At 35.0% G+C, this 14,816-nt stretch overlaps 1 protein-coding gene across 5 annotated transcripts in view; it reads left to right on the forward strand.

Moving 5' to 3' along the window:
• RGS7 (regulator of G protein signaling 7) overlaps positions 1-14,816 on the forward strand; it is a gene marked incomplete at its 3' end in the record, with an annotated part of 607,621 nt that overhangs the window by 467,383 nt on the left and 125,422 nt on the right. For 4 of the 5 annotated variants that reach the window (XM_079925792.1, XM_079925793.1, XM_079925794.1 and 1 more), the window contains 2 exons: positions 5,345-5,451; positions 10,126-10,177. In XM_079925792.1, coding sequence (XP_079781918.1) covers positions 5,345-5,451; positions 10,126-10,177 — 159 coding nt within the window. Of the gene's footprint in view, positions 1-879; positions 971-5,344; positions 5,452-10,125; positions 10,178-14,816 lie in introns of those variants that run through there. The other variant, XM_079925795.1, reaches the window with a different exon arrangement.

The raw sequence follows: 14,816 nt of genomic DNA on the forward strand, positions 1-14,816 counted from the left end.
TCTCTCTTTTTAAAAATTTCAGCATTATTCTTCATATTGAAATAATCTCTTAAGGTGTCATACTTACTGATACTAGGCAACTAGACTTTTCTACCCTAAGTGTGTGATAAGGGCCATTGATGTTTGATCCTGTTACTTTCAGTACCAATTTTTTAATAAGTTAATTTTTTTGAGTCCTGGGAAAATATTATGCTTCCTTAAGAAATCCTCTCCATTCTGACTGCTGTTCCTGTGCTTCCTCTGTCACTGTTGTTTTTCAGCATTGCCATTCTTGGTGTGTCCTCATATCATTCCTCCCCGCCCCCAGCTCCTGAACTGTGGGAGTTCTCACTGATCTGTTGCATTTTCGTGTTTCAGGTTGTAAACCTGGTGTGCAGAATATGTTACCTTTGGAAATCTCTTCCTATAACTATGATACCAAATCTTTGGGATTTGGGTAGTGTTCTTTGCTGCCTAGGAATAAGTGTAAGTGTATTCCAGAGCAGATTCATCATCTGTACACTAAAGATCCCAGTTTGATCACCTGGAAGACTTTAAATAGTGTTCAGTTGGAAGTGTTTAACATGATCTTGAAGCCTGGATCAATACCAGCTACTAGTTTCCCCACTGCCTTTTGCACTAGACTAAGTGCTACTGAATGTGTCCTTTCATAATATCAACTAACCGATAATAACACATTTTTGGAGCACTTCTATGTGGCTGGCCTTATTTTACGTGCCTTGCACATTTATCTCAATTGTTCCTCACAACAGACTTTTAACATCAGCATTTTATTATCTTTGTTTTACAGATGAGGACACAGGCCCAGAGAATGTGAGCCTTCTGCCCCAGTCATACAGCTAGCACATGAGGGAGTCAGAGTTTGAACCCAAGTGGCTGGCTTGTACATCCTAACTGCTTCACCCAACACTGTGCTCCTTTGTTTGGAAATATTATTTGCTTGCATTAATTACCTAGTGTAAGCTTCAAAGTTAGTATAAATTATGCTTCTGTTTTTATTTCTCCCAAATAGAATCTATTTTATCTTATTTAATCTATTTTACCATATTGTACGCTTCTAAATCCTGATTTTTGATTGCTAAAAGGCAAGTGGCACTTCATTTTTCTATGTAGAAATGATTTTTTTTTTAAAAAAAGGAGAAAAGCCCTAATACTTACTTCTTTCACTAACTCTTACTATCGAGAAGATAGACCTACCTCAGAAATCCCTAACTGTAGTAATAGTTCACTTTTATTTGGCCTTGTCGGAGAAAAAAAATCTTCTGCATATGTGATTTTTCTACATGATTAATCTTACCTTGCAAATGCCTATTCTAAAAAAAGTATAATATTTTGAAATATTTCTCTAATGACCACTTCCCTGTCTTCTTAGAGAATAACAAGTTTAACAAAATCTTTCCTTTATGACTCAGAATCATCATGATAAATGTCTGTTATTTTACTATTTAATAACTTACCTCTGTCTACTTTTTAGTTTTTCTTTCCTTGATGTCGTATCATCGGCTGTCATTTTTTTTCTATTTTGAGTGGATTTCCTTCTAAAATACTACTCCCCATAACACTAATCATATTTGCTACATCACGTATGCTGTGTTGATAATGAAACGATCACATTTGCTAATATATACACATAAAAGTAAAAATGCATGACAGGAATAAAAATAGAAGATTTAGTGAAATTTTGTATTATTATTTCTTCACTCAGAGGCATTGTTCCATTGCTGTGAAATTATAGGATATATTTGGGAGATGCTGAGAACACCCGCTGTGGGATCCCTGGATAAAGAAGATATTACTGAGTTCTGAAAATATGTTATAAATACAGAACTGAATATAGAAATATGTATTTCTACATATGGAAATATAGACTGAACACACAAGTCTCTTTTATAATATGCTTTTTATCCTATTAACTTTCTGAAGTCGTTGTGATTCAAAAGCAAATTACATCATGCAGAATTCCTTTTACTTTTAAAGGATTTTGATAATTCTGTTGTTTAAGCATTTAAGACGAAGTAATGCAATGAGAGCATCAGGCTTAACAAAGCTACACTACGTTGTTCACATAGTAACAGTTGTTTAGAGATGCATTTTTACTTCTCGGTTTGTTCGTGGCTTGAACATCCAAATGGAAAATAAACTGGAATCTTAATGGTAAGTTTATTGTTGAAGTTTATCCAGTTGTGTGGGTGACGTGGATAACACATGTGCAAGACGATTTATTAGTAATTATTTTGCTAAGAAGCATAATGTTGTGGGCCTATCTGGTGCGCCATTATTGGGAGGGTGATCTTGATAGACTACCCATTAGATTCTTTCAACACTTAGTTCCAAGACTGCCAGTGGTCCTCCAGCTTCTTATTAGATTAAGGCTGTGCTGAGATTCAGGGGCAGCTGGATCATGGGGAAATGTAGCTCCATGCTTATTACTCACAATAAACTATCCCAAGCCCACCCTAAGATCTCTTAGTGGTGTTTATGCCATTTATATCACTATTATCTTTTCCCATATAAAACACTTAGAACAGTCCCACCTCAAAAGCTTTAAAAGTATTTTGAAAAGATATTATGAACATCTAAATTATCTTGGCAAAGCGTAAGATGCTCATCATCACGACACAAGATAACTAGTATTTTTTGTGCAGTATATGTTTTTCATATTCCATATGTCATTTATTCATAAATTTACTTATTCACTCATTCAGTAAATACTGATTCAATAGCTACTTTTGCTATTGCTATGCTACATGTCAAGCTTATAGCCTTAAATGAGACAGAAAATTCACCCCGCTGCCCTGATTTTCATCTAACCATTCATCCTGTCTTGGTCATGTTCTCTGGAGGTCCTGTGATAGAGCATGTAACTTGTCCAATCTCAATCTCTCTAGGTTACTGTTTGACCAATGACCTTGAAATCATTTTATAAGGTTTGTTAGAAGTTCAGTCCTCTTATATATTAAGTTAAATAGTTTGATTTGACCTCTACATAGAACTATGTGTGGGCCATGCAGAAACTAAATTTTGATCTTATTGATACCGCCACAAATGTACATCTATTGAATTCAAGGCATTTAAAAAACCTATCAAAACCAATTTTCCTTATTAATAAAATTATGGAGCATGAGAATCTGTTGGAGGGTTGCAAAATGAGAATATATATCATTAAACCAAACAAAAACGGAGTATTGTACCTTGAAAAAAGAGGTTGAGATTACTTGCTAATTCACTATTATTCTCTTCAGCAAACATTTATGCAGGCCTAATTATGGTAGTGTTATGTGAAGAAAACCTGCAGACATTCATCTTGCCCTCTAGAAATGTATGATTTATCATATAATTAGTATCTATTGAATACAGAAATGTAAGAACTTGCTTATGTTCATTTGCTTCTGATTTTCTTTTCTGCAGCGTCCCTATATTTACTTACACTATGTTTTTCTAATCCTCATCAACACATTAGCACCTGTTTTTTGATGTTTCTTTGTTTTATTTTAGTCACACTCTTCCCTGTGCTTAGAGTTTAGAAACTTTACTATTAATCTTTCTGGGCATCTGTTCTCCTTTCTTGTATCTATACTCTGAAAATTTCCCCATGTGCCATAATTCAATTTACCTTTCTGGAAAGCAGTGCTAATAATATTTTCCTAGGCCACAGACTCCTGGAATAAAATGAATAAGATGATTGTAACAAGATAGGTGGACCACCTGACTTTGAAATCCCCAAACAGATGTAATATATTGCTCTGCCCAGGGCTACCAGACAGGAACACCCAGGGATTCTGAACATGACCAAGGCTGTAAGCACCTGCTCATTATTATAGGCCAGCATTCTTCACAGATCCTCTTGCCATTTTAATTTTATAAATAATCCACAAAAAGAAGACATAACTGGCTGATGCTATTTAGGACTGCCAGCTCCCCCACTCAGCCGAGTTGAAGGCAAATTTATGGAAGTGGATTTCCTGAAAGTACTTTAAAGAAAAGTAAAAATCATTCAGTGTGTAAATAATGAAGCACAATAGCTACCACCTGTTGAGTATCTACTATGCACAGGGTACTATTCCATCTTCTTCTTTATATATATTCTTATTTGATTTTCATACCAGCTCTGCAAGGTGGGTTTATTACCTCTATTATTACCTCTATTAAGGAGAGTTACAGAGAATTTAAGTAACGAAAGCTAGTGAGTATCTCCAAAGGTTTTGTTCTTCCCACAATATCACACTACCTCCTGAGCTTTAATAAGAATCACAGAATATGTGGGTATATACTGACAAGCAGCTTAGACTTTGAGAAGACCTTGACTTTGAACTAAAGGGATGCGTAAGTGATGAAAAAATCCTCCTTTGTAGAAAAAGAACATTCTATGCAGGGAGAGACTTGATTGGTAGTGTGAACAAGATGACTGGGACACTTAATAACAGTCTCTGGACACATGACAAAGAGGATGATTGGCAGTTGTTCTTTATTATTGACAAAATCAGTGGAGTGGAGGCCGGAGGTAGAAGAAGTTACCAATTAAAATATTTGCAAGATGTTAGATAATAATTAAAAGGGGCACTGTAGTAGCCCATTACAGGTAAAATTTAACAATTATCTTATTATTAGCCAATATAGGCATGGAAGTGAGGAGAGTAATTTACTGCATAAATTAAAGTATTATGTTCCAACTATTTCCCAGACTACTGGGAAAATATAATGTTTTCATTGTCATATAAACCTCTACATAGTTCGTATGTAGAATACTGTATACAGAGTAGTAAAAGCTAGAACAGTCTGGCCAACCACAGACTGCAGGCTCACTTAGTGCAGCATAAATTTTTCTAGATGCCTTAACATTGCCTGTTAACATTGCCTCTAGTAATGGTCCATATCATTAGAAAAATTGCTGATAGTATTGGAAATTCATATTACAGAGCAGGGTGTGATGCAAGCAAGAACACTTTTTAAAGTTTAAAGTGCTATATAAATGCCAAATAGAATTGTTTGTGGAAGGTTATTAACATATAGCAAAATATGTCCCATCTATAAAATGAAGGAACCAGATTCTGTGATTTCAGGAAAAACCTTCAGTTTCAATGTTCCATAACTTTATGTTCTCATGGGCTGGTCGCCATGCAGTGTTGGTCATTGCACAGTCACTACCAGGAAGCAGAGCCATCTTAGTACCTTATGTGGAAGAGCTGAAAGAAGAAGTACAAAGACAGGCTTTTCAGAATGCTGAGAATTCCAATGCAAGAATGTGTTCAAATGGAACAAGATAAAATTCTACATGGCTATAAGTCAACAGTTTTAAAGAGAGCTTTTATATGTGTTTTTTGGTTTGTTTATTTTCATGAAACAGTTGAGGCACTCCATTTGGGAACACTAATGGCTGCCCATGGCTACTTCTTTCCAATCTCGGATCATGTCCTCACACTCAAGGATGATGGCACCTTTTACCGGTTCCAAGTAAGTTTAATAAAAATATTTTTAACAGTAAAAACAAGTCTGCATTTTCATTGTTTTACAAAAATTTTGAAAATTATGACTTATTTTACTTTGACTTAAGCTAGTTAGAATCTAATGATTTGTGAAAGCTAAATTGTGTGATGATTTAAATTATATTTTATATAAAATGTTTGAGAAAAATTCAGAGAGTGACAATGGAATTCACGAAGATGAGAGAGTTCATCTGTAAGTAACATTTATTTGCTAGGAAGGAAGTTGAGAGATTAACTAAATTTGTTACACTCTAGACCCTGCGTGATCCAGAGCCATCTACAGTCCAAGCAAATAGTCATGGGAATGCTTGAAGCTCCAGGATAGAATTTAGCTAATAAATACATATCTTCTGCATGTCTGAGACCTACAAGTCTATGAAGACTGACATGCATGATGCTTTGCGTGCATATACTTATCTGAGACAGGAAGCCACCTTAGATAACTTATAAACTGACAAGAGTCGTTCTAGGTCATTTTTCAAATGAGATACCTATAAAGAATAATCTTTCAGGAAATGATTGTGGACTCTAATTTCAGTTATTGAGCATTCAGTTGATACTTGAGTTTACAGTGGTTTACCTGAAGTGTATTCTACATTTCATTAGACATTATGGTTCATTAGTAACTGACTGGAAGATTCCAGCCTAAAAAAATTAAGGCATATATGCCAGAGTTCAAACTCTAGCTCTAGGTATTTTCAGAGGATTCTCCCCATCGTCCAACTTTTAGACATTGGAGCATTCTTCTCACTAGCTCTGAATGATTAGATGTTCTATATCTAAATAAAGTGACTTGGATGCCTAAGGACTTGCTTGGACTTTGCAGTTGAAAGCAGAGGGAATATGTTTTAAAAAATTGTTCTCAAAGATCATTGTCCTCCTAGAAAACTCTCACTACCACTTCCTTAGGGCACGTCTATCGAAGGCAAATAATCATAGGACTTTCTGCACTGAATGGCTAGTAAATAAAGCAGTCTCCTGAAACTGTGATACTGACCTAAGTATTCAAGCAGTTTAAATTAGTTGAATCACTTAATTTTAAAAGGCTTTAAAATAATGAAGCTTTATCCTTTATAGAGTTAAATTTAAGGTAATGGTAGCTTAAAACAGCTTATTATTAAGTTAGAGTAACTTGTGGTCCTAAAGTTAGCAATTTAATAAATAGAAATTATTAGTGATTAGCAAACAAATTATGTATGTGTTACTAACACTTTTTGATTTTTTAAAAGGAGTTACTTTGCTATTGCAGGATCACATTTTCCATAAAATTTTATTTTCTTATACAAGTTTTTCATATGCAGACTCTAAGTAAACATTAGGCCTAAAAATTTCTTACAAATTCTAAATGAAATGTATTTTTTTAACAAAAATACCAACTTTTATCCATCTTCGCTATCAATATTACAAGTAAAATCATCTGTGTATAATATAATATATTTATAAGGGAAACATTGAATATAGTCTATCTGTTAACAATTATCTAATTCAAAAATTTCCCTCAAAACAAACTAGCTGAGACATGGCCTAAAATTAGTGGTGATGTCTTGAATTAGTATAATTTACAACCTTTAACTCTGCTGTTGTCATTTCCAGACTGAAGTTAGTAGGCAGACAAGGTGTTCTTTTCTTTTTTGTGGTACGCGGGCCTCTCACTGCTGTGGCCTCTCCCGTCGCGGAGCGCAGGCTCCGGACGCGCAGACTCAGCGGCCATGGCTCACGGGCCTAGCCGCTCCACGGCATGTGGGATCCTCCCAGACCAAGCATGAACCCGTGTCCCCTGCATCGGCAGGCGGACTCTCAACCACTGCGCTACCAGGGAGGCCCCAGACAAGGTTTTATTGTCATGCTCATGGGTCAAAGATGAGCAAAGCTGGGAATGGATCACCCTGCATTCTGCAGAAAAGGAGAGACTGTTTTTAAAGAACTTTACAACAAAGCAAGGGAATGAGTACAAATGATAAACTAATTACATCACTACTAGGTATAGGCAGAAGATTATCAAGTTCAATATGCCTAAATAGATGATAGATAATCTTTTAAATTACATGAATTAATGTTAAATATTAAATGTTAAAGATTTTAATGACACATCCACATTCAAAATAGGATAGAAACATGACATATTTGTAAATCTAATAACCATACAATCTAAAAACCAAGGGTTTAAAAACAAACAAAAGAAACCCCAGAAAAATCAGGGATTATTTAATTCCTGCTACAGTGTCTACCAAGGCATTAATTAGTTTATATTTGAACAGCTCTAATAACAGAAAATACATTATTGTTCAAAGTGTTTACTTCCATTTTTGTGTTGGTTCCAAGCAGCATTAAGTTCTTTATTACATTGAATTGAAATTCAACTCCATGGAAGGATTTTAAAAATCATGGGTTAAAATAGGAAACTTGCAATATTGTGTTTACAATTACTCCAGTGAATGATTGAGATTCTAACCATCATTAGGAATATGAAAAAGCTTTGGGGCATGAGTTTGAGGCAAACAGAACTCTTACTTTAATTTCACTGGTATGCCGCAGTAAATGTGTCTCAATTTTTCAATCATATGATTTTTGTATTTACTGTAAACTTGCAATTGTCTAATTTATCCTCCTTAGCTAACTGAAATTGAGTTCTGACATGATTATCCAGGTCACTTTCATGACTTTCATCACATTAGTATAGGTGCCAAAGATTACTGAGCAATGGCTAGACAGTTTTGGATCTGTTTTATTATGGCTAAAGAAGCAAACTCTGAAAAGCAGAGAAACTCATACATTAAAATGTCCTAAAGCCTAGTTTGACTGTGAAAGTAAATTTTTAAATTCCAACAAACTATAGGAGTTTGTTATTTAAATTTTCTTTTACTACAAATCAAAATATTTTTCCTAGAAAAAAAATCTTGCAATATTAGTGAAGAGTGTTGGTTTTGTGCCTTTTCCACATAATATCACAGGATAAAATAGCTTCATTCATTTATTTTTACAGTCAGGAAATTTTCACTAAAATAAATGATAGAAAAATAAAGAAAAATTATAAGAATGCTATTGAAAACATTCCTTGTGGTTTTGAGAAAAAAAGTATGTGTCTGACCAGTCTGACTAGAGTATATATTTTTAGTTAGATAAATAGGTATGCATACGCATGCGTGCACGTACACACACACACACACACACACACATACACACACACACACACACACCCCTCCCAAAATAAAGAAGCAACCCAAAGGGAATAATGCATTCTATGAGAAGTATCTCAAAAGCTAGCAGCCCACATGAAAGGAAGATTTTTTAACTACTTTGTTTCTCTATGGTTCTCCTAGAGTAGTGACCCAGTTTTACTCTCAGACTAGGTTAAGTGGATTCATTTGCCAAGGAGGGGGTGCTGTATAAAGCCTTGATATCCCCCTTTATCTAGTGCTTCAGCTTTTTTACCCTCTAAATGTATTCTGTCACTTTGTTCATATATATACAAAATTAGTATTAGTATCCTTCTTTATGATACTGGAGCAATTCCCAAGAAAGCATAGAGGGTAAATCAAATCCCCTGGGAGTCCTAAACTGTTTGGAAGGGCTCTCTCCCAGAGATTCAAACAGTTCTCCCAATTACCCTTTTCCTCCCTTGAGAGTCCCTCTTCTAGAAGGCAGAATTATCAAACAGGTAATCAGAGATTACCCTAAATATGCTTGTTACACACAGATTGTTAATATAATTGACTAATAAATATAATTAAGCCCACAAGGCTGACGTCTGTAGTCACTGTTCCATTGAATTCCAGAGCCATCATCATCCAAGGAAACAGTTTGAAAGAGTAGACTGGTGGTGATGGAGTATCCTCGGGGTCTGGAGCCAAGCATGTCCAGCCATGAGGGCTAGAAAAGCCCTATCAGAAAATATAACATGCTGATGATAATAATTGGGTTTTCTCAATCAGATATTTTCTTTGTAGTTTCATCAGTTTCCAGAATTTCACAGAATCATGTATCTGTCTATTGTTAAGCAATCAACTAAGTTATTAGTTAAAAAAAATCATCTCTGACTTGTGCAGTTTAAAAATTTAGAGTAATAAGTGTCTCTATCCAGAAATATTTTTTAAAATGAGGGGGAAAAGTTGTTTTAATCTAGCTGGATAATGTTGAGAGCTGCATTATATAATTAATAGAACCAAGCAAATGATTGCCAGATCTTAAGGAAAGATTCTGACGGTTGAACTTTTGGATCTACTGAGGGCAATGATGAAATACATAAATCATAAAAAACAATTTGCTAAATTTAAACATAGCTCATCATGAGTCTTCCTGAATATAATACTTTGCTTTCAGTCTTTGTGTATTAACACTTTTTATTTGAATAATGCAATCAGTCCTTTTACCTTTTTGTCAGATGACATACAATTGTAGCAAATGAACACTGTCTTAAATACCTGCTGGTGCTGCACCTATTTGGAAGCTGAACAATTGCTTAGCAAAGTAAATGTAAAAGAAAAACCTTACAATGCCTCTCTGAGTACTTTTTCTGGGTAATAAAACATACATTGTTAGCAAAATTCTAGGTAATTGCTGAAGATAAACACAGCTCATAAACCAGGAACCCCACTAATTCTTTATGTGCCTAACCTAAGTTCCACTTCTTTTCATTCCACAGACACCCTATTTTTGGCCATCAAATTGTTGGGAGCCAGAAAACACAGACTATGGTCAGTGCAATATCTCCTCATTTTATTATTGACAACTAGTGTGTATGGATGAACCCATGCTTGCATTTTATTATTTGTCACTGAGAAAAGAAAAGCACAGTTTTCAGTATGGGACTAATATTTCTAACATTGAATTTATGAATGGCCTTGTTTGGAAAGTCACCAAACCTGGTGGCAGCTTATTCCATGTTATAGTGCCCCCTGTGACTATTAAAAAAAATACTTTCTTCTGAATAGATGAAAGAGCTATAAACAAGCTTAAAAGGGTTTTTTGTTTTTTTTTTTCTGTACCACCTTGGTCTACTAGAAAGAGTAACAAAGGGGCTCAGAGAGCCAGAGTTTTAGTTCACGTCTCCTATTTAGCTATGATTTGTGGTAAATCCCTTGCCTTTCCCAGACTCCATTTTTCTCACTATTATTTGAGGCATCCTATGATTCTACAAGCAGAAGGTTTTGTTAAACATGAAAGGCCAAATGCAAGCAAAAGAAAAGATACAATAGGAAATTTAATCATAGTGAATCAACTTCAGTCAACTTAGAATGAACTCAGTTCAACAACCATGATCTTAGTTAAGCTCTTCAAGGAAATAGGCCCCTAATAAGTGCTCATCTTCTTACATCTTCCTGAAGGCTACAGTTTTCAAAAATAATATTGTATGTATGGTTTTTAAATGTCATTTCTACAAGTATTCATTGAGGATTTGTTCCAATGCAAAGTGTTATAGTAGGTGCTAGGGTAACAAGGAGACTCTGACTTTATCTACACTGTTGAGTAACTCATAGGCTAGACGAGAAAAGGGAATTATACAGAAGGAGTTGCTGGGAAGTGCTGAGGGAATATAATAGTGGTATGTGTAAAATATATGGAAGTTTAAAAGAATAAGAGAGTGACTTTGAGGGTTTCTAGAGTGATTTCACAAAAGAACTGAGGGCATCTGAGTTGGATTTTAAAGGAGGGGAGATTTTTCAGGAAACAAGGCAGAGAAGGCATTTGAGGCAGAGTGCCAGCATGTTCAAAGACAGAAACTTCACAGCAATCTGGCTTTTGTTGGCTCCTGGAGAGACGTTTTGTAAGAAAACCATAGGAAAGCCCATGGAGTCATCCCTCATTTTTGTCATTTCAGAAAGTTGAATTTCATAGTTCATCCAAGGGTGGTCAGGTGCCAACCAAAGATTCAAACTAACATAATTTATGGAAGACAATCTGAAAACCAGAATACTGAACCATTAATAGAGAGAATAGATGATTCCTTTCCAGTAGTGGGAATGTTGATTTTTTTTCATCCAGGGTACACATTCTTCAAAACTGACGCACTTGGAGAAAGAAGTTAATTAAAAAAAACAAAAAACAAACAAAAAAAAAAACCTGCTGATTTGTGGATCTGAGTTGGAGAACTTTGTGATGTATTTTCTCCAACCTGGGATGATACCTGGGAATTATTTCACCAAAGAGTATGAAGTTCTAGTGGAGAAAATACCTGCACACCTGAGAAGGAGGTCATGGAGAAAAACCCAGGTGTTGGAGGCAGACAGACCTGACCACAGATACTGCCACAACGATGTACCACATACTAACTGTGTGACTTGGGCAAGCATGTAACATCTTTGAGCCTCAGTCTGCTCACTATTCAAGCAGAAATAATAATATTGACTTTCTAAAGTTGTTGAAATAACCCAAATTAATATGCCTAAAAAACTGGTATTGCTCCTATGATACTTAATAAATCAAAATTGTTTTCTGTCGTCATCGTTATTGCCTGACAGATAAACTGCCTCTGTTCCTTACAGAAAAGCAAATTCTTATTCTTAATGTTCTCTCAGTCCATATTTTGTGTTTTTCATAAATATGTTAGTGTTCCCAATTGCAGTTCGTGTTTCAGCACTTCACAGTAGATTAATGTTTCTGTGGTAAGGCCAAGGAAATGGCATGGCTTACACAGAAAATCATTTACAGAACATTCCTCAAAGTCAGTCATCTCAAAATTATTAATGTCATTCAGTTTAACATTAGCTCTTATTGGTGTCCATTTCAAAGGGAATCATCTTCTAAACTTTCTCCCGAAACCTGGAGAGCCTGCAATTTTTAACTAAAAATAAGCATAGTCTTTATTATTCTATTTGTTTCCCCCCCTGAATAAACATATACCTGTTTAAGTCTCATTTGCTTGGATTATATACAAGTGAAGAATAAAATAATTATTCAATAAAAAGTTATAGAAAAAATTAGAGGAAGTGAGATGATAATGATCTCAGACACTGTTCCACTCCTACAGGCAATGATGCTTTGTCTTCTATGATTTTTCTTTTTAGGTACAAGTATAGAAGCAATTCAAATTATCCAACTTCGAATTTTCTACCACCATTTATTTAAAGAACATTTATAAAGTATGAACACTTGCTTATAAAGAGGATGTTGATACTGTGATGTAGTTGGGTGTGAGGCCCAATAGAAATAATAGTGATTAGTTAGGCTGTTTATTCTGAGACAGCTTGGGGCAGACAGGAGTTTATTGCTTAAAGCAGGTTTAAAGAATGGTTTCTTATATTCTATTAGTATCTAATGTCTATTTCCATCACCAATTCAAACTTACTAGGAAGCCTCTGCAAAACATAAACCTCTTAGGTCAGTTTATGTGGAGAAACACTTTTCCATGGTTACCTTGGTTTTGTAGAAAAATAGAATATGTTGATCATGTTTAATGGCTAAGACAAGGCAATATGGACTAAAGGGCTATGAAAAAACACAGTACTTTGAAAATCAAGTTGTGTGAGATTTCTGGTATTTTTTCACCCAAGTACAAAATTATTCCAATCCAAGCCAATTAAAATGGAGTCTGGAATGGACTTCCCAGGTGTATTTGCATAAGAATCATCTAGTATAAAAGGATTGCAATGAGGGCTGGAGGCCAAGACACCAGGAAGTTTAAGAGAACTGTGATAAGAAGTAGAGACAGTAGTGGTGGTAGCAAACTAAAACAGAAGCGAGAGACAGGAAGTTCACTGATATCTCTAAGCACACACATTGCACATTGAAGTTCCTACAGATGATCACACATTGACCAATATCTTTTGTCTGGCTCCTTTTGAGGGTTAAATCTCCAATGTTCATATAGGACTTGAACCCCAAGAAATCAAAATTTCCAATAAAGACAGGAGCTGACCCTATACTTGTATGACTTACGTCACTCACTTCACCCAAATCCTAGCCCTGTTGGAGCATATCTTTATTGAATACTTTTATATTTTGTTCATTGTAGATTTTTTTGCAGTTTTATTTTTTTCATATATTACATTAAAGTATTATTTTTCTTGATTAGTGAGTTTTTTGGCACTCCCTTGACTTTCGCCCCCTAGGCAAGTGCCATACTCATCTCATCCTAGGGCCAACTGAGACCAACATATGACAATTGCAGAAAGGCAGAGGTGTTCTCAACATAAGGACCTTTTAACAATGAAAATTGTCCGGAACTTGCATTATCTTGTAGGATGATGGTTGTGCCTCAGAAAACATTCAACCAAAGGCATGTATTTTCTCCAGGATGTTGTGAGGTCTTTCAGGCCTAGGGAGAGAGACTCCACTTACTGACCCTAAGAACTAGACATCACTAAGTTCCACCTGTGAAAACCATGCTGAAATAATATTAGAGTTCTGGTTGGCCAATCATAGCAATTGTATGCTGACATAAAATAATCACAGCAGCTTTGAGATAAATAGTAATTTTTTCCTTCAGGGACAGAATTTAAGTTGGTTAGTTAACATTGGTATAAAGATTGCTATAACCAAATACTGCATTTTGGGGATGGATGACAAGGAATTTATGATTAGAGAGATTGAATACACAATAAATCAGTGAACTTTAAAATAAATGCATGAGCAAAATCAAATTAATAGCATATATAACTTCATGTCTGTGTCTTAAATCTTAGTTGACAAAATACCAATGCCTTAAATCTTTGTATATTAATAATTCCATGATATATAATATTGAAAAACTTAGAATTCAAGATTTGGGGGAAAATAGAAGAACTTCACTTTTCTAAAAATTAGTTTGTTTCTTGACCTAAGACACTGAAATGCTTTCCAAAATATTCATCCCGTTAATAAAATTGTGTGGTGTAGTGCGGTTCCTACTTCATTCTCTTTGGCACTTAAGTTTTAAATTGTTTGTTTCATAAGACCTTTAATAGAGCCTCTACAGTTCTATGTAATAGTCCTACATAGAACACCTAAAACCTTTGCCGTTCACTTTTGATGACTCTGTCCCTGCTATGTCTATTTTTGAACTACATGTTAGTGGTTCCTAAAACCATGTTTTAGAGAAGAATTTTTTAAATTTCTATTTTTGGTACAGTTTTAAGTATACAAAAAATTGAACAGAAAGTAGGAGAATTCCCCTAAACCACCTCAATACCACCCACACTCTTTCCTATTATTAATATGTCACATTAGTGTAGTAAATTTGCTACAATTGATGATCTAATATTGAAACATTATTATTAACTAAAGTTCATAGTTTACATGAGAGTTCACTCTTTGTATTGTGCATTCTGTGGGTTTTGACAAATGTATAATGACATGTATCTACCACTGCCCTAAAATTTCCCAGAGTTCTACCTGTTCATCTCTCCCTCTCTCCTC

The sequence above is a fragment of the Stenella coeruleoalba genome (genome assembly GCF_951394435.1).
Source record: "Stenella coeruleoalba genome assembly, chromosome: 1".
Lineage (NCBI taxonomy): Eukaryota > Metazoa > Chordata > Mammalia > Artiodactyla > Delphinidae > Stenella > Stenella coeruleoalba.